This window comes from Rana temporaria, chromosome 5 (assembly GCF_905171775.1).
Source record: "Rana temporaria chromosome 5, aRanTem1.1, whole genome shotgun sequence".
Lineage (NCBI taxonomy): Eukaryota > Metazoa > Chordata > Amphibia > Anura > Ranidae > Rana > Rana temporaria.
In genome coordinates this window covers 281,202,194-281,224,021 of record NC_053493.1, presented here as the reverse complement: position 1 = coordinate 281,224,021, position 21,828 = coordinate 281,202,194, and the positions used below count along the sequence as shown (strand labels likewise).

Below are 21,828 nucleotides of genomic sequence, written 5' to 3'. Positions count from 1 at the left end.
ACCATCCCGAGTGTCTCTGGCGCCCCCGCACCTCTGGCCAAATGCGGTACTGCACACCCCATTAGCTTGAATTCTGCTTGTTTTGCGAGACAACACTCACAAACCGAGTCAGGGTTTAAAAAAAAAGTTTTTCGTCTTTTAAAACGCTTGTTAACCACGTTACTCTTAAAGCGGGGGTTCACCCTATCAACTAAAAAAAAAATTTTTTTTTCTTTTACCATAAAATCAGGCATTGTAGCGTGAGCTACAGTATGCCTGTCCCGAATTTTTTACCCCCGTACTCACCTTGTACGCGTAGATCGAAGATACCGGGGAATGGGCGTGCCTATGGAGACGGAGGATGATTGACGGCCGGCTCTGGCGCGTCACGCTTCTCCGGAAATAGCCGAAATAGGCTTGGCTCTTCACGACGCGTGCGCATAGCCTGTGCGCAGGCGCCGTGAAGAGCCGAGACCTACTCCGGCTGTCTTCGGGGAGAGTGACGTGCCAGGGCCGGCCGTCAATCATCCTCCCTCTCCATAGGCACGCCCATTCCCCGCGGGAGCCGAAATCTACGATGTCAGATTACAAGGTGAGTCCGGGGTTAAAAAAATCGGGACAGGCATACTGTAGCTCGCGCTACAATGCCTGTCTCGATGGTAAAATCGTGTCGGGGGGGGTGAACTACCGCTTTAAACTTAGGTTCCCCTGTACAAGAATTATCACTTTTTCTTTTTTTTTACCCGTGTCCTCCAAGTTCTAAGAACAATCATTTGCCTGCAATCTAGGAGGCTAGCTGATGTAGTAAAGCTATATCACCTTCATATAAAATTATTCTGCCCCCCCACGCATTGCATCTGCAATCATTTCAGAAGGAAACAGACAAAAAGGTAGGTAAAATTACAGGGCCAGATCCACATACATTTCGATCAGCGCAGCGTATCAGAGATACACTACGCCGTCGTACCTTACCTGGCATATATTCAAATCCTCAGCGAGTTTGCGCCGTAAGTTACGGCGGTGTAGTGTATTTCTGGCGGCGGATTTCAAATTGGGCGGGTTGGGGGCGGGTTTCATTTAAATGAAGCGCGTCTCCGTGCCAAATGAACTGCGAATGCGTCATCCAGAAATTTCCCGCCGTGCTTTGCGCAAAATGACGTCGCAACGACATAATTTTTTTAACTTAGACGTGAGTTACGTCCATCCCTATTCACGGACGACTTACGCAAAATTCAAATTTCGACGCGGGAACGACGGCCATACTTAACATGGCAAGTCTATCTATACGCCGCAAAATACCAGCTTTAACTATACGCCGGAAAAAGCCGACTACAGACGACGATAGAAAATGCGACGGCCGCGCGTACGTTCGTGGATCGACGTAAATCGCTAATTTGCATACCCAACGTGGAAAACGACGCAAACTCCACCCAGCGGGTGCCGAAGTATTGCATCTAAGATCCGAAGGCGTACGAAGCTGTACGCCTGTTGGATCTTACCCAAATGCCGTCGTATGTTGGTTTGAGGATTCAAACTAAAGATACGACGCGGGAAATTTGAAAGTACGCCGGCGTATCAGTAGATACGCCGGCGTACTTGCTCTCTGGATCTGGCCCACAGTATATACCATATATACTCGAGTATAAGCCGAGTTTTTCAGCACATTTTTTTGTGCTGAAAATGCCCCCCTCGGCTTAAACTCGAGTCACCTCACATCAGTGCGCCTGATCTCCCGGAGGGGTTGTAAAGGTTTGTTTTTTATTTTCTAAACAGGTTCCTTTAAAGCTAGTGCATTGTTGGTTCACTAAACTTTTCCTTTGATTTCCTGTTTAAATGTGTTTTTTTTCTTTGTTTTCTGTGTCTGAATTTCTCACTTCCCGTTCCTTCTCAGTAAGCCGTTTTGGCTGACTAACCCCCGCTTGGATGATGGGGGCAAGCTTACTGAGGAGAAACAGGAAGTGAGAAATTCAGACAAAGAAAATAAAATTAGAAGGGAAATCGAAGGAAAAGGTAAGTGAACCAACAATGCACTAGCTTAAAGGAACCTATTTAGAAAATAAAAAACAAACCTTTACAACCCCTTTAAGCAAACTGGCTCTTGAGTGCTCTTCAGAGCATATATAATAACAGGAAGTTGCCCTAATTAGAGATGTTATTACCAACCTAAAATCCCAGATAAAGCACACGAACATCCCGGATACACCCACACTGCAGCCAAACCACAGCGTACCAGTGTGAATCGGCATTATACAAATTATGCAAAAGTGTGTCTTTCTACATCAACAGGGCTCTAAAAATGTAAATAAACCACTTGTTTGTACCTTGTTAGATCTGACAGCAAATGCGTCTTAGACAAAGCGTTGACAGTATCTTCAGAATTCATTACTAGCAGATTCTCCAGTAATCCACAGACTGCTGACAAGAGGGATGGTGTGACTAAGGAACACTGGTCAGACACGCACGCAGAGACGCAAATCTCCTCAGAGCTCAGGGATGCCGTTCTTGCATTGTTGTTTTGACCTGTAGTGAACAGTCATTACATTAACAAGGACAAAGGATTTAAGGTTTTATATTACCTACTTCAGCTCTCAGACCTGTACATCCCTTATAGACCAGAGCAATTCTTCCATTTATGCTATAGGCCTGTTTATTTAGCAACAACTTTTTCATTACAAGATAAAATAGACGCTTTGATGGGTTTTTTTTTAGGACCATTGTGGATTTGTTTTGGTCACTTTACCTTGCAAAAATGTATTCCATAGGAAAAAAAAGTAACTAAACTAGAACAAATCTTCCCTACTTTGACAAGGAGTTTTTTTAAGGCTCTGTTTCCACTACTGTGAGATGTTGTGCAACGTGACACATGTAAAGTCGCATGATGAGTCAAATTCCATGTATTTCAACGGTCCCCGTTCTAATTGGTGCTTTTTACTACTTTTTTCCGACTTCGTTGCACACCAGTCGCATGACATTGCATCAAAAATTGCATTGCAAAGTCGCGCTGTAAATCGCGCGACTTCGGGGTCACACTAGTGGAAACAGAGCCTAATGCCGCGTACACACGATCGTTTTTCGGGTTGTAAAAAATTACGTTTTAATGGTCTAAAAAAAAATATTTTTTTTCAACCCGATCATTAAAACGGTCTTGCCTACACACGATCGTGAAAAAAAAAATGTTCTAGCAAAGCGTGGTGACGTACAACACGTACGATGGCACTATAAAGGGGAAGTTCCATGTGGATGACGCCACCCTTTGGGCTGCTTTTGCTGATTTCGTGTTAGTAAAAGACGATTTGCGCTTTTCAGTCTGTTACAGCGTGATGAATGTGCTTACTCCATTACGAACGCTAGTTTTACCAGAACGAGCGCTCCAGTCTCATAACTTGCTTCTGAGCATGCACGTTTTTTTCACGTCGTTAAAGCCCACACACAACCATGTTTTACGACGTTAGAAACAACGTGAAAAATTAGAGCATGTTCGACATTTTTAATGCCCATTTTTACATTGTGGAAAATGCTCTGGAGCCCACACACGATCATTTTTAATGACATTAAAAAAAACACTTAATTTTTTACAACCCAAAAAACGGTCGTGTGTACGTGGCATAAGTGTTATTGTGAATACATTTTCTGTTCAAATATTTTATTGAAAAATAAAGAATACAGAGTAAAATAGCAAACATTTCCGCTGAAAACGATAGCGGAGATACAATGGTACATCTTGGATACTGCGAGTACAAACATTACAGGAAGATTATCTGAGCACAGATAGCTTGAAATCAAGTAAAACATAGTGGGGGAAGATATTATAGCGGAAGTTACTGGGAACATATCAGTTAGGGACAAATAAATCTAAAATAACAAAGGAAACGACTCTATTCCAAGAGTAGTGCAAAACAACAATTCGTACTCTGTAGGTTCAAAGTTAGAGAACCATAGGCTAAATAGGGGCAGTACGTCTCAGTACCGCCCTTGTATGCATAAACAAAATGTTTTAATATGGGGGTAGGGAAGTCCCAAGAGGTGGGGACGGAGAAGGAGAAATGGGAAAGTAAGAGCTAGGAGCAAATAAGGAAGAAAGAAGGAAAAGTGAGGAGAAGAGAGGATGTCGGCGTGGACGGGTGAGCCCCCGAAGGGTCGTAGTGTCAGATTGAAAGAATGTCACAACGATCATGGGGTAGGGAAGGTGGCATCAAAATCGGGAAGGGAGAAAGTATTCCACCCATGGGGACCATATCATTGTGAATACATTTTATCTCATAATTTTTAAAGTTATGCTAAAATTGTTATCCTGGTATAAAGCATTGCAAAGGTTTTTACTAATGAAGTAAAAGGCTTACAACGCAAAAAAAAAAAAAAAAAATAACAAACAAAAAAAAAGTTGATGGCTCGAAAGATATAAACAAACAACCTACAGCCCTCTGCAATTCAGGGGAGTAGTTTGAGTTTAAAAGGCTGGTATTATGTGATTGTAAAGTTTTGCTTTAAATTTTTTTAATAAAAACATGTTATACTTACCTCCTCTGGGCAGTGGATTTGCACAGGGCAGCCCAGATCCTCCTCTTCTTCGGTCCCTCTTCACTGCTCCTGTCCCCTTCCCTCCTGACAAGTGCCCCCATAGACCAGCAGCTTTCTATGGGGGTACCCGAGCTGAGTCAGAGCTCTGTATATCCATTCAGACACAGAGCCCCGACTCAGCCTCCTCTCTCCCCCTGATTGGCTAACTCACTTTGATTGACAGTCGTGGGAGCCAATGGCGAGCAATAAGCTACTAGCTTCAACTTATTTAAGTAAGCTTTGGCAATAAAACCTGAAAGCCGATTGGTTTCTATGCAAAGCTGCACCAGATTGTGCACGCTCCAGTTTTAGTAAATAACCCCCATTGTGTCCAACAGCAACTTTTGCCAGCAAATACAGAGAGGGAATAAGGACAGTGGGCTAGATTCAGCAAGCATTTACGGCGGTGCCGTAATTTCGAATCTGCGTCGGCGTATTGTTACGCCGATTCACCAAGGCAGATACATCCAAAAAATAGGCTTCCTCCTCCGACGTAACTTGAATGCGGCGGCGTATAATTGTGTGCATTCTCACGCTGGCCGCTAGGGGCGCTTCCGTTGTTTTCGGCGTAGAGTATGCAAATTACCTAGTTACGCCGATTCACAAACGTACGTACGTGCGCTACGAAATTTGAATTTTTTACGTTGTTTGCGCAAGTCGTTCGCGAATAGGGCTGGACGTAATTTACATTCACGTCGAAACCAATACGTTGTTGCGGCATACTTGGGAGCAATGCACACTGGGATATGTACACGGACGGCGCATGCGCCGTTCGGAAAACACGTCAATCACGTCAGGTCATCACACATTAGCATAAAACACGCCCCCCCTTCCACATTTGAATTACGCGGGCTTACGCCGGCCCCATTTACGCTACGCCGCCGTAAGTTAGGAGGCAAGTGCTTTGTGAATACAGTACTTGCCTCTCAAACTTACGGCGGCGCAGCGTAAATACGATACGCTGCGCCGCCGTACGAATGGGCGCAGCTATGTGAATCTAGCCCAGGGTGTACTATACATGTCATGTGCACTTCAAGAACTTTTTTTTTGAGTAGAATGTCCAATGACGATAACATTGTCATAAAATACAGCAACATTGTTCCTGTATACTAGCAAAGCCTCTGCAGAGTCCAATTAAAATGCTTACTGCCTAAAACAAACTGAAAAGTTGGGTCTTTTGAAAAAATGTTGATGCTACGGATGTTTTTCACGTGAATGAATACATCCTAACACATGCTGTTAACACGGAGATGAATGGATCGAAGCCACGTAGTTTGCTTCAGGGTCAAAAAGAGTATACAGGAATGTACTTCTCTATATTCTCAAGGAAAGAATAAAAGTGAACACCACAAAGATTAGAGCGATCTAAACAATTTCTCACCAACAATACAAATTGTTAAAATCAAGACAAGAAGTCTTGGTGACCAAATTTGTGGTGTTCCACCAGAATGATCAGTCTTCTATTTGGGTCTTCAGTTTTCATAGCTGTATTCTGATGCCTTGTACACACGACCGTTTTTAACGACGAGAAAACTGCCATTTTTTATATTGGTCGCGAAAACCGGTCGTGTGTATGCTCCCTAGCAGTTTTCTCGGCGAAAAAGCTGCCTGCAAAAAAATTGAAACCAGCTCTTTTTTTTCTCGTCATGTTTCCCGTCAGTCTTTTTCTCGTCGCGAAAAATGGTCGTGTGTATGCTTTTCCGAGGGGGAAAAAACGCGCATGCTCACAATCAAGTATGAGACGGGAGCGCTCGTTCTGGTAAAACTAGCGTTCAGAATGGAGATATTCGTCACGCTGGAGCGGACTGAAAAGCACAAAGACTGAAAAGCGCAAAGACTGAAAAGCGCAAATCGTCTCTCACCAAACTTTTACTAACACGAGGATCAGCAAAAGCAGCCCAAAGGGTGGCGCTATTTGAAAGGAACTTCCCCTTTATAGTCCCGTCATACGTGTTGTACATCACCGTGCTTTGGTCAGGCGTTTTATTGCATATACAAGTCAGGCTGGAGAGGAATCACGTCGGGAAAAACGATGGCTTTTTGCACGTCAGGAAAAACGATGGTGTGTACAAGGCATGAGAGTTCTCTGCCCACACCAAAGACATAGACATCAATAGCTTTCCTATTCCTTGCGTTTAATGTGCAGCTTTTACATTCATAGAGAATGACAAAAAAAAAAAATCAATAGTCGGGACCATTTTGATATATGTTCTTATTGACACATCAATACTTTTGAAGATCTTCTCTAGGTCTTTCATTTGTGCTCCAACAAAAGCCACTCTGCTTTGTATTTCTTGACAGCTAGAGTTTTTTTTTCTTCTCATTTGTAAAAAAAATCTATTGAACTTACACTTTATATCAGTTGAATATATTACAGGTGCAAAGTCTAAAGCCTCGTACACACGATCGGATTTTCCGACGGGGATTGTGTGATGGCAGGCTGTTGGCGGAAAATCCGACCGTTTGCATGCTCCATGGGACAATTGTTGTCGGATTTTCTGTGGACAAATGCTGGTTTCAAATTTTCCGCCAACAATTGTGTGTTGTCGGATTTTCCGAGCGTGTGTACACAAGTCCAAAGTACAAACACGCATGCTCAGAATCAATGCTCACCAAACACGACATTAGCAGACGGTGCCCAAAGGGTGGCGCTAAAGTGCTGACAAAACCTGTTGTTCCGCGTTTGTTGGCCGACAATTGTGTGTCGTTTGTAAGCAAGACAAATTCCCAGCCAACGCCCTTCGGAACAAAAGTCGTACGCTTTGTCCGCAGAAAATCCGACCATGTGGCTTTACAGTGAGTTTTCTTTTGAAAACAGCCACGACCAAGTAGAAAAGCCATTACCTTGCTAGCATGTTCAGAGAAGGACGGCACAAAGATTTGAAGTATTAAGCTGGGTGCACTCGATTTGTTTATTTTTTATACTAACAGATTCCTCTACACAAGCGAGATGGATGGAGGGATCCTCCCCACTGTGCTATTGTATCCCGACAGCGGGCACTCCTCCATTGCCAAAATACACTAATCAGCGCTGCAGACCACCGATCAAAGAATGTTTTCCAGCAAGACCATTTGACAGAAGTTGATTTAATGATTGGCTTCTGTAGAAAAGAGGACCACACACAGATCGAAATCTGCCTGGTTCACACTGAACTGGTTAAATTTGAAACCACATGTACCCGGCACCACAGGTTGTTTTTTTTTTTTTTTTTTTTTTTTAGAACAGCCACAGCGTAGAAAAGCCTTTTTCTAGAGAAAGACCTTTGCTATGTGGGAGGAAGCAGTGGTTTCTCTGCAGAGGCCCGATGCACCCTCTGCTGAATCTAAAGCCTCGTACACACAATCGGATTTCCATTGGGCAAAGCGTAGGACTTTTGTCCGAAGGGCGTTGGCCATGAACTTGTCTTGCATACAAACGGCAAAGAATTCTCGCCCAACAAACACAAAACGACGTGGTTTTTCAGCTCTTTAGTGCCACCCTTTGGGCAACTTCTGCTAATGTTGTCTTATGGTTAGCATTGCTTCTGAGCATGCGTGTTTGTACTTCAGATTTTTTCCAACGTACACAAGATTGGATAATCCAACAAGACACATTTGTCAGAAAGTTTTAAAGCATGCTATCCAACATTTGTTGTCAGAAATTCCGACAACAATTGTCCGATGGAGCATACAAACGGTCGGATTATCCGACAACATACTTCCATCACACAATTCCCGTCAGAAAATCCGATCGTGTGTACGGGCCTTAAGCTAGAGTTCTCCAATTGGCAGGGAATATGAGCTTTGTGAGTTTTTAACACTGTTTGCATTGCAGAGAATTACCCTCATTTTCCACTATGGTCACAGAGGATCACAGGGGAAAGGAAATGATGGGAATTCTTCCCACTGAGGACAAATAGCCATATTCAGATAGACTGGCTTAATTTTGAGGCGGCGTAGCATATCGCATATACGCTACGCCGCCGTAAGTCAGAGAGGCAAGTGCTGTATTCACAAAGCACTTGCCTTCTAAGTTACGGCGCGTAAGCACGCCTAATTCAAATGATGAACAGGGGGGCGTGTTTTATGTTAATGACTAGTGACCCAACGTGATTGACGTTTTTAACCCGACGTGAACGTAAATTACGTCCAGCCCCATTCAAGGACGACTTACGCAAACGACGTAAAAATTTCAAAATTCGACACGGGAACGACGTCCATGCTTAACATTGGCTAGACCAGCTTTTTGTTCGACTAACTTTACGCCGGAAAAAGCCTTACGTAAAAAAAAATGCGCCGGGCGCACGTACGTTTCTGAATCGGCGTATCTAGCTCATTTGCATATTCTACGCCAAAATCAATGGAAGCGCCACCTAGCGGTCAGCGTAAATATGCACCCTAGGATACGACGACGTAGGAGACTTACGCCGCTCGTATCTTAGCCTAATTTAAGCGTATCTGGTTTCTAGAATACGCTTAACTTTACGACGGTGTAGATTCAGAGTTACGACGGCGTATCCACTGATACGCCGGCGTAAACGTCTCTGAATCTAGCTAAAAGACAGCAACAAACACATTCATTGTAGAGTGAAGAAAAGTTAAGTCCTTTCAAGGTTAGGCTTTGGGACGTGTTGAAACAATAATGTTGACAATATATACCTTGATTGAGTCCTTGATCGACCACATTTTCCAAAATGGAAGAATCAGAGATTGCAACCCGAGGATCTGAGCCACTTGTGCTAGAGGATCCAGTATGAATCTAGAAACCAATCAGAAAAAAAAAACACAAAAAAACTTTGAAGTGAAAATATTATACGGAAAAACAAAACAAAAAAACAATATGGATATCAGCTAGATTACAACCGATGCAAACGTTACATGTTCCTGGCATAAGACAGATTTACGGGCTACAGATAGTTGTTTTGGAGGGCATTACAACTTATACTGCAATGAGTAAGAACTCCTCATTACAGACATCACAAGGTATAGCTTTGTCAAAGTAGAAACTTACATGGGAATTCTCAGGGTCTCCTCTGGGGTCCTGGAAAAGGTAAGTGTACATTCCTGGAGGAGCGTGTTATCAAGTGATTCTATCCAGGGCTTTTTTTCTCAGACAATAGGTGCAGGAACTCCCCTTTTCCGAGTCACCCCTTATCTCCGCCCCCTACCCACCTCCCAGTACCGCCCCTTTTAGACAATATAGAAATAAGTATCATTTTGTGGTGCTGAGTAATTTATATGGAATTTGGTAATGATATCAAGAAAAGCAGTAAAATAGATCCCCTGCAGCCAGCAACAATAGATCCCCCGAACAACAATGGACCACCCACAACAACATTTCCACGCCAGCAACAATAGACTCATGGCAGCATCAACAGATCTCCGTACAGCAAGCATTAATAGACTCTCTGGTAGGTTGACCACATTTTCAAACTACCATTCAGGGACACCCCCTTCCCAAAAATCAGCCTGTGTTGTAATGAATCACAGAACAGTGATTGGACACAAGAGGCGGAATTTATGATTTCTCCAATCACAAGCAGGGGGCGGGAATTGTGCTCCTCCAGGCATTCCCGGCCAGAACAAGTACTGTTTGTGAGTAAAGCGGTGATGTGGCAGCCTTTTTTGCGGGCATAAGATTGTCCCGGGGGGGGGGGGGGTGGCTGTGTCAATTTCATTCCGGGACACTCTATTGTCTTGGAATGAAGGTGCCTGGGACAGACCTGCAAAATGTGGGACTGTCCTAGGCAATCCGGGACACGTGGTCACCCTACTCTCTGGCTGCCATCATCAATAGACCCCTCCCCCAACAGTAGATCTCTTCCAGCAACACCTGACCCCCCACCCCCCTAAAAACCATAGGTCCCCCACCTGCAACAATAGACCCCCCCTTCAAAAATAGATCCACAGCAGTGAGCATCAATACCCTGCAGCACACCCCAGCATCCCTTGCCATTACATACAGTCAGTCCAGAAGGTGCCGGAACTGCGTTCCCCCGCGTCCCCGCTGAAAAAAAGCCCTGACTTTATTACAAAGTACAGGTTCTTATTAATAAAAAAAAAAAAAAATCTTGCAATGATGTGTCCTTTAAAAGAAAAAAAAAGTGAATTTTGTGTATTTTTAAAAGAAACCAGTGCAAGTATCTGAAATTGATTTAATATTAGTCCCTTGCTGTCCATGTACAGCATAGATTAGACTGGGAGAGGGAGAAGCGGCACAATGGGCCAGTCAAGCTGTGCTCATGCGCCACCAAGGAACATGCTGACAGGACGGGATGAGCTCCCATTTGTAGCGCTATACAAGTTATTCACTCACTGAAGCATGACGGTGGCAGCATCATGCTGTGGGGATGTTTTTCAGCGGCAGGAACTGGGAGACTAGTCAGAATAAAGGGAAAGATGAGTGCAGCAATGTACAGAAACATCCTTGATAAAAACCTGCTCTGGACCTCAGACTGGGGCAAAGGTTCATCTTCCAACAGGACAACGACCCTAAACACGCCCTAAACACGCCCAACGACCCTAAACACGCCCAAGGATAACAAATGAGTGGCTACGGGACAACTCTGTGAATGTCCTTGAGTGGCCCAGCCAGAGCCCAAACTTGAACCTGATTGATCATCGCTGGAGAGATCTGGAAACGGCTTGGCACGGATGCTCCCCCCATCCAACCTTATGGCACTTGAGAGGCAAAGAAGAATGGGAGAAACTGCCCAAAAATAGCAGTGCCAAGCTTGTAGCATCAAAGGTCCTTCAACAAAGCATTGAGCAGAGGCTGTGAATTACTTATGTACATGCAATTTATTTTTGTTTTTTATTTTAAATAAATTTGAAAATTTTTAAACAAACTTCTTTAACGTTGTCATTTCGGGGCATGGTTTGTACAATTTTAAGGACAATAATGAATTTTATTAACTTAACAAAATGCGGAAAAAGTCAAGCACTGTGAATACTTTCCAGATGCACTGTATACTCTAAAGCCGCGTACACACGATCAGTTTGTCTGATGAAAACGGACAGATGGACCGTTTTCGTCGGACGAACCGATCGTGTGGGAGCCCCATCAGTTTTTTTCCCCATCGGTGAAAAAAAATAGAACCTATTAAAAAAAATGTTATGGTTAAAAAACCGATCGTCTATGGGGAAGTCCATCGGTCAAAAATCCACGCATGCTCAGAATCAAGTCGACGCATGCTCGGAAACATTGAACTTCATTTTTCTCAGCACGCCGTAGGGTTTTACATCACTGCGTTGGACACGATCGGATTTTTAACCGATGCTGTGTAGGCAAGACTAATGAAAGTCAGCTTCATAGGATATCCGATAAAAAAATCCATCGGATTAGATTCCATCAGATATCCGATCGTATGTACAGGGCTTATAAGGTGCAAGTCCAGGACCGTCAGGACTTCATCTTGGGTTCACCATGTTATTTACCACCAACAAGACAGGACTTTTCAGACTACTATTTGCAATTTTTTTACAAGTTGGTGACTCACTGGAAAATAAAGCCAAGATAAGGCTTTCCTAGATTATAATCTGTAAAACAAGCCAAAAATATCTAGGTTTGTCAACGCAGGATCATTTTAACAAGGTACTAAAATTATGGCTACAATTCAGCTATTATTTTTTACATGGATGTGAATATTTTAACCTGCCAAAACTTTAGCAGATTTTTGGGCCACTGTAGCTATTCACCTCTGTTGCAAAATTACTGTATGCAGCAACAGAGTGACACCACTATTCAAGTCAAGTTTATTAGAATATTTCATGACTTTCCGCTAAACAGCATACTTCACCGTGAAAGATCCTCATATAAACATTTCACAGCTTAAAGCAGAACAGCTGAACGAGAGAGAGAGAGAGAGATAACATTTTGCCCCTGTACAAATCATTAGTAAGACCTCATCTGGAATCTACAGTTCAGTTTTGGGCTCCAGTTCTCAAAAAGGATATCAGGGAACTGGAGAAAGTGCAGAGAAGGGCAACCAAACTGATGAGAGGCATGGAGGAGTTTAGCTATGAGGAAAGATTAGAGAAACTGAATTTATTCTCTCTTGAGAAGAGGAGATTAAGGGGGATATGATCACATGAAGTGGCCCCTATAGTGAACTTGGTGTAGAGCTTTTCACTTTAACCGCATCCGGACCACCCACAGCATATATACTGCGGTGCCGCAGCCCGCCTGTGCAAAATCACATACCTGTACGTGATTTTGTGCACGCGATCTGAGACGCTCACGCCACTGGAGTGCCGCTTCCTCTGTGATTGGACACAGCAGGTCCGGCGGCCGCAATGGCAGCCGATCATTGGAAGAAGGCAGACCACTGTTTTGTCAGGGAAGAAAAGAGATATCTTGTGTTTCTGCTCAGAAACACAGATCTTTCTTTTGCTCCGGTGTATCCACTCCCCCAGAGTTAGAAAACACTCTAGAAGCATGCTTAACCCTTTGATCGCCCCTGGTGTTAACCCGTTCCCTGCCACTGTGCATTTTTTTCTTTAGCACTAATCCCTGTATTGGTGTCACTGGTCCTCAAAAAGTGTCAATTAGTGTCATATTTGTCCGGCACAAATTTGCAGTCTCGCTAAAAATCGCTGATCGTCACCATTATTAGTAGAAAAAAATAAAGAAATGTAAAGTCCATAAATCTATCCCAGTTTGTGGACGTGATAACTTTTGCACGAACCAATTAATATACGCTTATTGGGATTTTTTATCTAAAACATGTAGCAGAATACATATTGGCCTAAATTGATGAAGAAAATAAATGTTTTTATTTTTTTTTAATGGATAGGTTTTATAGCAGAAAGGTAAAAATATATATATATTTTTTTTCAAAATAGTCTGCCTTTTTGGTTTATAGTGCAAAAAATGAAAACCACAGAGGTGATCAAATACCACCAAAAGAAAGCTTTATTTGTGGGGAAAAAAAAAGGACATACATTTTATTTGGGCATCGCACGACCGCGCAATTGTTAGTTAAAGCAACGCAGTGCAGTATTGCAAAAAATGGCCTGGTCAGGGGGTAAAACCTTTCAGAGCTTAAAGTGGTTGTAAACTCTCATATATTCTCTCCTGCAGCCTCCTAAGGTCATCTAATGTCATTGGGGCATAGGAGAGCGCCGTCTTCTGGGGGGGGGGGGGGTGAGTAAGTAAAACTGCTTTTACATTTTCCCATAGACAGAATGAGCGGTTCACCACTTCCCGCCCGGCCTATAGCAGACTGATGGCCCAGAAGTGGTTCTGTTATCCTGACTGGGCGTCATGACATCCAGAAGAATAACATGCCAGCGTGCGCCGCGCAGTGATCGCGAGTGCGGTGTGTCAGTCTGACACACCACATCTCCGATCGTGTTAAGGAGCCTCTGACAGAAGCTTCTTACCACGTGATCACCTGCGACCAATCACAGCTGATCATCACGTGAATCAGAAAGTGCCGGTAAACGACATTCCTTGGTTCTCGCTGACAGGGATAGCCGATCGACGGCTCTCCCTGTCAGAGGGGGGGTCTGTGCTGATAATCAGCACATTGATTATCAGCACAGCTCCCATCAGATGTGCCCATTACCTGCCAATCAGTGCCCAACAGCTGCCCCCTTCAAAAAAATATGTGCCCACATTGCCAATTAGTGCCCACCATAGTGCCAATCAGTGCCCACCAGTAACACCTGTCAGTACCTCATCAGTGCTACCCATCAGTGCTATCTATTAGTGCCCATCTGTGCCGCCTATCAGTGCCGATGGCAAGTGCCCATCAATGTCAGCCATCAGTGGCCATCTGTACCGCCTATCAGTAGCCATCTGTGCTGCATATCAGTGCCCACCAATTCTACATATCAGTGCCACGTCATTAGCGCCCATCAGCGAAGGAGAAAACATTTTGACTGAAACTAAGTAGAACTTTTTTTTTTTTCAAAAATGTTGGTATTTTTTAGTTTGTTTAGCAAAAAATAAAAACCCCAGAGGTGAACAAATACCAACAAAAAATTATAAATATTTAGTGGGTACAGTGTTACATGACCGCGCAATTGTCATTCAAATTGGGACAGCGCTGAAAGCTGAAAATTGGCCTGGGCAGGAAGGGGCGAAAGTGCCTGGTATTGAAGTGGTTAAATGACTATAAGGGAGGATGTTTAGGTTTTTCCAGAATTGGGCTTTAACTGGTTCTTGCACAGACTGGATTTAGTGCAGGCCACAGTGACACCCGCAGTGTGCAGATTAGCTGGGTACAAATAAATACAGCAATATGCACACACTGAATGTGATAAAATAAAACAAAACACATTTCTTGGTACGTCTTAAAAAATACAACTTTTGTATTTTTCATTATCGATTTCAGAAATAATTTGTTCACTCGGCTAGCATTTCATTGATTTTTTTTTTTTTTTTACAACGTTCATAACATTTCTCAGCAGGACTGGAACAAATAAACTTGGATGTACAATTAGCATGACATGACTTGATTATTTCTTTCCAAAATTTCATTCCACTTTGGTGGATGTGTGCGCACCAAGAGATTGCACTGTCAAAGTGTTAGAGCCAGTGTCTGCTTATCTTCCCTGGCACTCTGATAAGGCCTGTGTAGCTATGGCTGGAGAAAGCTGCTGACTGACAACGGCAAACTTGTTTGGAATGTTTATTTTCAAACTGAATTACATTTCCTGTCTCTCAGTGCTACCCACAGTTTTGTGTAGATGCTTTGTAAGAAATATTTCTCGAGGTTTCAGAAAATGATCTGAAAAAGAACACGTACAGTATATGTAGCAGGAAAAAAAAATAATGGGCCAGATTCAAGAAGCAATTGCGCCCGTGTAACCATAGGTTACACGGCACAATTGCTTACTTGCTCCGGCGTAGCGAATGCTCCTGATTCAGGAACATCGCTAGATTTTAGGCTGCATTCTAGCGAAAACCGCTAGGGGGCGCTCCCATTGTGATCTGTGTATAGTATGCAAATTGCATACTAACACCGATTCACAAACTTGCGCTGGCCCTGCGTACGCAAATTACGTAATTTGCGTACGTCGGGTTTCGCGCAACGTTACACATCCTAATAGCAGGCGCAGCCAATGCTATAGGATGGCCACGTTCCTGCGTCGCGACGTTCAAATTTTACGTCGTTTGCGTAAGTGGATCGTGAATGGCGCTGGATGCCGATCACGTTCACTTTGAAGCAAATGATGTCCTTGCGACGTCATTTGCCGCAATGCACGTCGGGGAAGTTTCCCGACGGAGCATGCGCTCTACGCTCGGCGCGGGAGCGCGCCTAATTTAAATGATTCCCGCCCCCGGCGGGATCATTTACATTAGGCGCCCGTACGCCGGGCAAGTTAACACAGCGCCCCCGCAATTTACGGAGCTTCTGCTCCGTGAATCGCGGGCAGCGCAGAAAATTTGCGCGGGCGCAGGGCAAAAACGCTGCCCTGTGCCTGCGTAAGAAAGGCGCAGATTCTTACTGAATCTGGGCCAATGTTTTTTTTTTAATTATAACCAAAATATACTGGCTGTGACCTTTGTTCCCAACCTTGACCCCAACACTAACCTTGGCACTGACCTAGATCAAACCTTGACCTAGCTGCCATTTATTTATTTTTGTTTATATCTTCCTCTCATGCAAGAAGAGAAAGATACAATGTATCTTTCCATTCATTTATTCAGAAAACAAGTAAACACAGGGGCAGGCTCACAATAACTGTACCTTGCGATAGCCAATCAGAGGCTATCACAGCGATCAGGTGCCCCAGAACCGGGAGTTCCGGGTCCCTATTGTTAGTGCGAGAGCCTGGTCGTTGTGATGGGAGCGCTTTGTGTGGCGCACGCTCAGCAAAAAGAAATGTGTATATATACAGTGTGTATATATATATATATATATATATATATATATATATATATATATATATATAGATATATATATATATATCTCTATATATATATATATATATATATATATATATATATATATATATATATATACACACACACACACACACACACACACACACACACATCGTATTTATTGGCGTATAGCACACACTTTTTTCCCCTTGAAATCAAGGGAAATCGTGGGTGCGTGTTATACGCCGAACCACTGCCTCGGAGGGGAAAAAGGGAACAAGCTCTCCCGAAAAAGACAGAGCCGAGTGTACTGTGTACTCGGCTCCGCTCGCAGCCACGCCCAGTCCCGCCTCCTAGCATTTACGTCCCGCCATTGTTGTGTCAATCATAGGAGCCGGGCCAAGGGGGCGGGACTGCGAGACGAGCCGAGTACACAGGACATCCGGCTCTGTCTATCTCGGCGTTGCTCGTTCCCTCCTCGGCAGGCAAAAGGAAGGTTGTGGAATACAAATCCCAGCAAACGTCCAATCACCCTTGATGGTACCAGTAATTATAATATAGATCCTGGTGGACTACAAATCCCAGCACAGCTTACTGAATCCTGTGATTGTGCTAATAATTATGTAGATCACGGTGGATTACAAATCCCAGCAAACATCTGATCCCCGTGATACCATTTACTATACCATAGATCATAGTGGACTACAAATCCCAGCAGACTCATAATCCCTGTGAAGGTACCAATAATTGTAATATAGATTAGACATGGTTTGCATTATTTGCGGGGCCAAATTGCACTGTTAAAGGCATCAAACAAGTACAGGAAATTTTTTCAAAATCAAATCTTCCCTCCTAAAAGTTTTTTTCCTTAAACTCCCCTCCTAAAATTGGGATGCGTGTTATACGCCTGTGCGTGTTATACGCCCGATAAATACGGTATATATAAACAACACGTGGCTCCACGCATAAAGACCCCTTTCTATGAGGCTGAATATTAAAGTACAAGCGGGAAAGGGTTAAGGAAAGTAGAAAGTTTTCCCCTTTTATAAGCTATAACTTTACTCATACTTTAGGAATGCAAAAGACTTACTATTGTACTTAAAGTTGATTCAGAACCAGCTGTGCTAGAGATGTTGGGTATGCTGTTCCAAAAGTAAAGGGAGTCTTCAGAGCCTTAAAAAAATATATATAAATATTGACGTCATACACTTGCAATGCAAAAAAAAAAAAAAAAACAACAACAATCACAGTGAAGAGCAGAATTAGAACTGCATACAATATATTGCAAAATCCCATTTAAGCCTTAGAATAATAATGTCATTTTGAAAGTAATTTTCATATTTTTTTTAAAATGACCCGATACGCGGCAGCAGAGATCGGGAAATGGGCTTTGCGAACACGCCGGAGCTCATCCTTAGCCAGGAGCAAAGACACTCATTACAAATAATACCCGATTGTTCCCTAGTGTCAGGTTGACACTTAAGACATGTGAGTGTATTTTAAAAAGTTTTAATAAACAAAATAATGTTAAAACAAGATTACGCTATGGAGATCTTCCTTTATTTTTTCCCCTTAATTGCCGGTTGTCCAATGTGGGAGAGATATATCATCACGCTATCGCTGGCTTGTGATTAGACCATGCACAATCTTTGGAAACCTAAACAGGTTCAGAAGTTTGCAAATGCTGGTTTATAACTTTACCAGCCACAGTCTCTGGTGAGTCAAGCCTCGTGCACACGCTCGGTTTACTCGGCAAGAACCAGCAAGAAAACTGGTGGCAGAGCTTTCTTGCCGAGTAAACGTGCGTATGTACGAGGCTTTCAGATTTCTCGTCAAGAAAACTGCCTAAAATCTCGATGAAAAAAATTGAGAACCTGCTCTCTATTTTCTCGTTGTGTTTCTCGGCAGTTTTTTTCTTGCTGAGAAACCCGAGTTAGTGCATACTTACCTGTCGCTGTGGAAACCCGCTCATGCTCGAAATGACTTTGACGCATGCGCGGTAGCTTCCTAGGCATATGAAGGTGCAGCAAGATGGCGGCGACGGTATCGAATGTGACAAGCGCATGCTCGTCATACGTGATGACATCACTGCGGTTCTTTTAAATGGAGTGTCTGTACATTCAGGCGACAAGAGATTCTTGCTAAGGATCTCGTCGGGAAAAACAACATTGTTTTTCCTGACGAGATTCTGGCCCATGTGTAAGGGCTTTACTTTAGGACTTTTTTGAAGAAGGAGCACATCAGACATCATTATATATGAAGTGTTGGATTTCATTTTTTTATGTATTTATTTTGAGAATTGCAGTCTGGTGTTTAGAACTTTTTTTTTGCACATATGCACTTTGGGGGAGATTAAGAACTTTTTTGGGTTTGTTTGTTTGATATTTTGTATTATTTTTCAAATATGGTACACTTATGTTTTTGTACAGTTTGAGACAGGCTGCACTTTGTTTTAGGAAGGTGTTTTTTCATGCTAATTTTTTTCACATATTATTTAAATGAACACTTTCCTGTAGGAGTTAATTAGTATCACACACACCATTGTTTATGGCAAAGAGAGTTTTGCCTGGATCACATTGAATATTGTACCATCACGGGCATACATTTATTGAATCAGTGCTATATAGACACTTAAATATTGCATTTGCACTTAATTTTTTTGCACATGATTAATTCCACAATTTATGTTGATTTTTATATATGAAATAGTGGCAAAGTGTGCTAATAAGGTTTTGGTAATTTAAGAACCATAAGAAGTCCATATATTTTTTAGAAAAAATATCTATTAGTTTTAAATGGTCCATACAATTGTTGATTCTTCATAGATGTGCACTGCAATTGTATTTATTTTTACTATCTACTAGCAATTTATTAGGATCGAGCGGCAGCATTCTTAATTTAGGTGCACAATTGTCCAGTCATTTCTGTGGCACAGATTCCTCCAATTGCTTTGCAACGAACAAAGCCACATTTTTTTTTTATGTTAACTTTAAAACAGAGGGGTTGCTTTACTAAAACTGGAAAGTGCAAAATCTGGTGCAGCTGTGCATAGAAACCAATCAGCTTCCAGAGTTTGATTTACTAAAACTGGAGAGTGCAATCGCACAGTAACTTCTAAATGCTATGTACAGGTCCCAGGCTTCTGCTATGGTCAGTTATACAGCAACTGCCCTTGGCTTCTTGCTGCAAATAGAACTCAAACACTGAACTCTGCATACAGATGATTGCTGAATTCATTTGGGGGGAGTTTAATGACTGTGTTCAGTTGCATGTAGACAAAACTGGAAGGCAGCCCAGAAGCTTCAGATGATGAACCTCTCTACTGCAGCCCTAGAGATATAAGAGCAACTATATTATAATTAAGGTTGATATACAACTTGGATAGAAGGGAAAAACATGTCCTAAAGTTTCTCTCAATTTTATGGTACACAGTGGTCAATGTGCAATGAATCCACCTTGATGTTAATACAAACCAAACAGTAGCAAATCATTTATTTTTTGGAAGCACATACTACACAGTCTGGAAACCCGCAAACAAAAAAGCCTGACATTTTCTCATGTTTATGTAATTCTGAAAGATGTAATTACTAATTGACCGGTCACTCTATGGTGAAAGCATAGGCCATGAATGTGTTGCAGCATAAGTGGGGATAAAGGTAAAGGTACAAAAACCTCCAGTGTGCAGCTCCCCCCTAATATTTACTTCAGCCTGATCTGGTCAGGGCTGGGCTCAGCCCTTCCTTCTGAGCTGGCCGCTCAGCTGTCGGCTAATTGCCAGCTCCTATCTCTCCACAGTGACTCACCTGTTGATCCAGCTCGTAAGTCCTGCCTACTTAAGCCTTCCAGTTCAGATGCTCTCTGCCTTCGCCTTGGTCAACTTCAGAGACTTTCTCCTGCATTCCTGTTGAAGACTTTCTGACATCCCTTCTGGCTTCTGATCCTGCTTGCTGTTCTACTATGTATATCTCTGGTTCTTTGATATTTGGCATGGCTGATTATCCGATCCGGTTCCTGAACTCTGGCTATGTTTTGACTACGCTTACTCTGTCTATCTTTTTATTATTAAACAAGTGTGATTTAACTGTACTTCTGTCTTGGTCTGATTCATGGTTTCTGACAGATCTTAATCCAGCGATGCGCATGAGACCCAAGGCTCTCCCAGGTCTCTCCCTCCTGATTGGCTGAGATGCAGCAACAGGAGACATTGGCTCCTGCCAATCACAGCCAGTGAGGTGGGAGTGGGGGGTGGGGCCGAGCCGTTTCTGTGTCTTGGCCCAGGTTCACACTGAACTCGCACAATTTCACACCCACTGGCAGTCCCGATTTCGGCCGCAATTTCAGAGACATCTGTGCAGGTTTCTGCACAGATGTCAATGTAAATCACGGCCCGAAATCGCAAAAAGTAGTGCAGGAACTACTTTTTGAAATCAGTGCAGCGCCGCAGAGACGGTACCATTGCCGAAAATTGCTGGCAAATGCCGCCGATTTGAGATGCAATTTGACATCTCAAATCGTACCAGTGTGAACCAGGCCTTATGGACGCAGAGCGCCGACTCGGGAGCGAGTGCCCATGAGTGCCCCCGCAGCAATGTGTGCAAGGACATATAGGCTAACGTAGAGGGGCATTCAGAGGCAGGGAAAAAAATGCCAGATACCCTTAAAAGGAGCAGAAAAAACATCCAATGTGCATGAGGCCTTAGAGTTTACACTGCTTTTAGAAAGACCCAATCACCAGCTAAAGAAATTGCAGGTAAAAGTACAGAAATATCAAGTACTGTATATTAAATACTTACTTGCAGTGTTTTCCCTCTCTATAAATAATTTTGTTATTTACTTGCAATGTGTTTTTGAACTTGCTAGAAAATTTGACTACTTCAGAAAGAGACGGTTTTCTTAGAACAGCCCCCTCTCCTCCTCTGGGAATGTCTAATTACCTTCTGTGCTGATCCAACTCCTCTATCCTTCACCTCTTGTTCCCAACCTTTACTGAAGCTGCTTGAGAAGATAGATGGATACTATACAGAACCACTAGAGTGAAGCTCCAAGTCTGGTGGGGCATTTCCAAAATGGCAGTGCTTAGCAGCAGTTTCAGGGCTTTTGGTTGTTAACACAAGGGGAGCTTTTACAAGTAGATAACAAACAATAAACATATAATCAATAAGGAGAGCTTTGTAAGCAATGGTTTGGTGACAGGATTCCATTATTTATTTGATGCTTTAGACGTACTATGGAGCAGGTCACAATATATGCTAGCATGAAGTCAGACCATAAACATGTCAGTAAAACCAGACTGGAGGGGGCATGTAAATTAGAACTCTTCGATAATAAATAACGCTTTATAACGGAGTTCCAGGCTTTTTTTTGTTTAATTAAAGTCAGCAGCTACAAAAAGTTTAGCTGCTGACTTTTAATAAACAGATACTTACCTGTCCCATGGCACAGCGATTCGGCCGCACGGAGCCCCGCTCCTCTCCTTA

At 42.9% G+C, this 21,828-nt stretch overlaps 1 protein-coding gene across 1 annotated transcript in view; it reads right to left on the bottom strand.

Annotated features, from left to right (window-relative positions):
• The window catches only part of RTTN (rotatin), a 329,764-nt gene that overhangs the window by 61,777 nt on the left and 246,159 nt on the right, over window positions 1-21,828 (bottom strand). The window contains exons 35-37 of the mRNA XM_040353902.1: window positions 17,442-17,524; window positions 9,175-9,274; window positions 2,301-2,499 (exon numbers count right to left, since the gene is read on the bottom strand). Of these exons, the coding sequence (XP_040209836.1) occupies window positions 2,301-2,499; window positions 9,175-9,274; window positions 17,442-17,524 (382 nt within the window). The remainder of the gene's footprint in view (window positions 1-2,300; window positions 2,500-9,174; window positions 9,275-17,441; window positions 17,525-21,828) is intronic.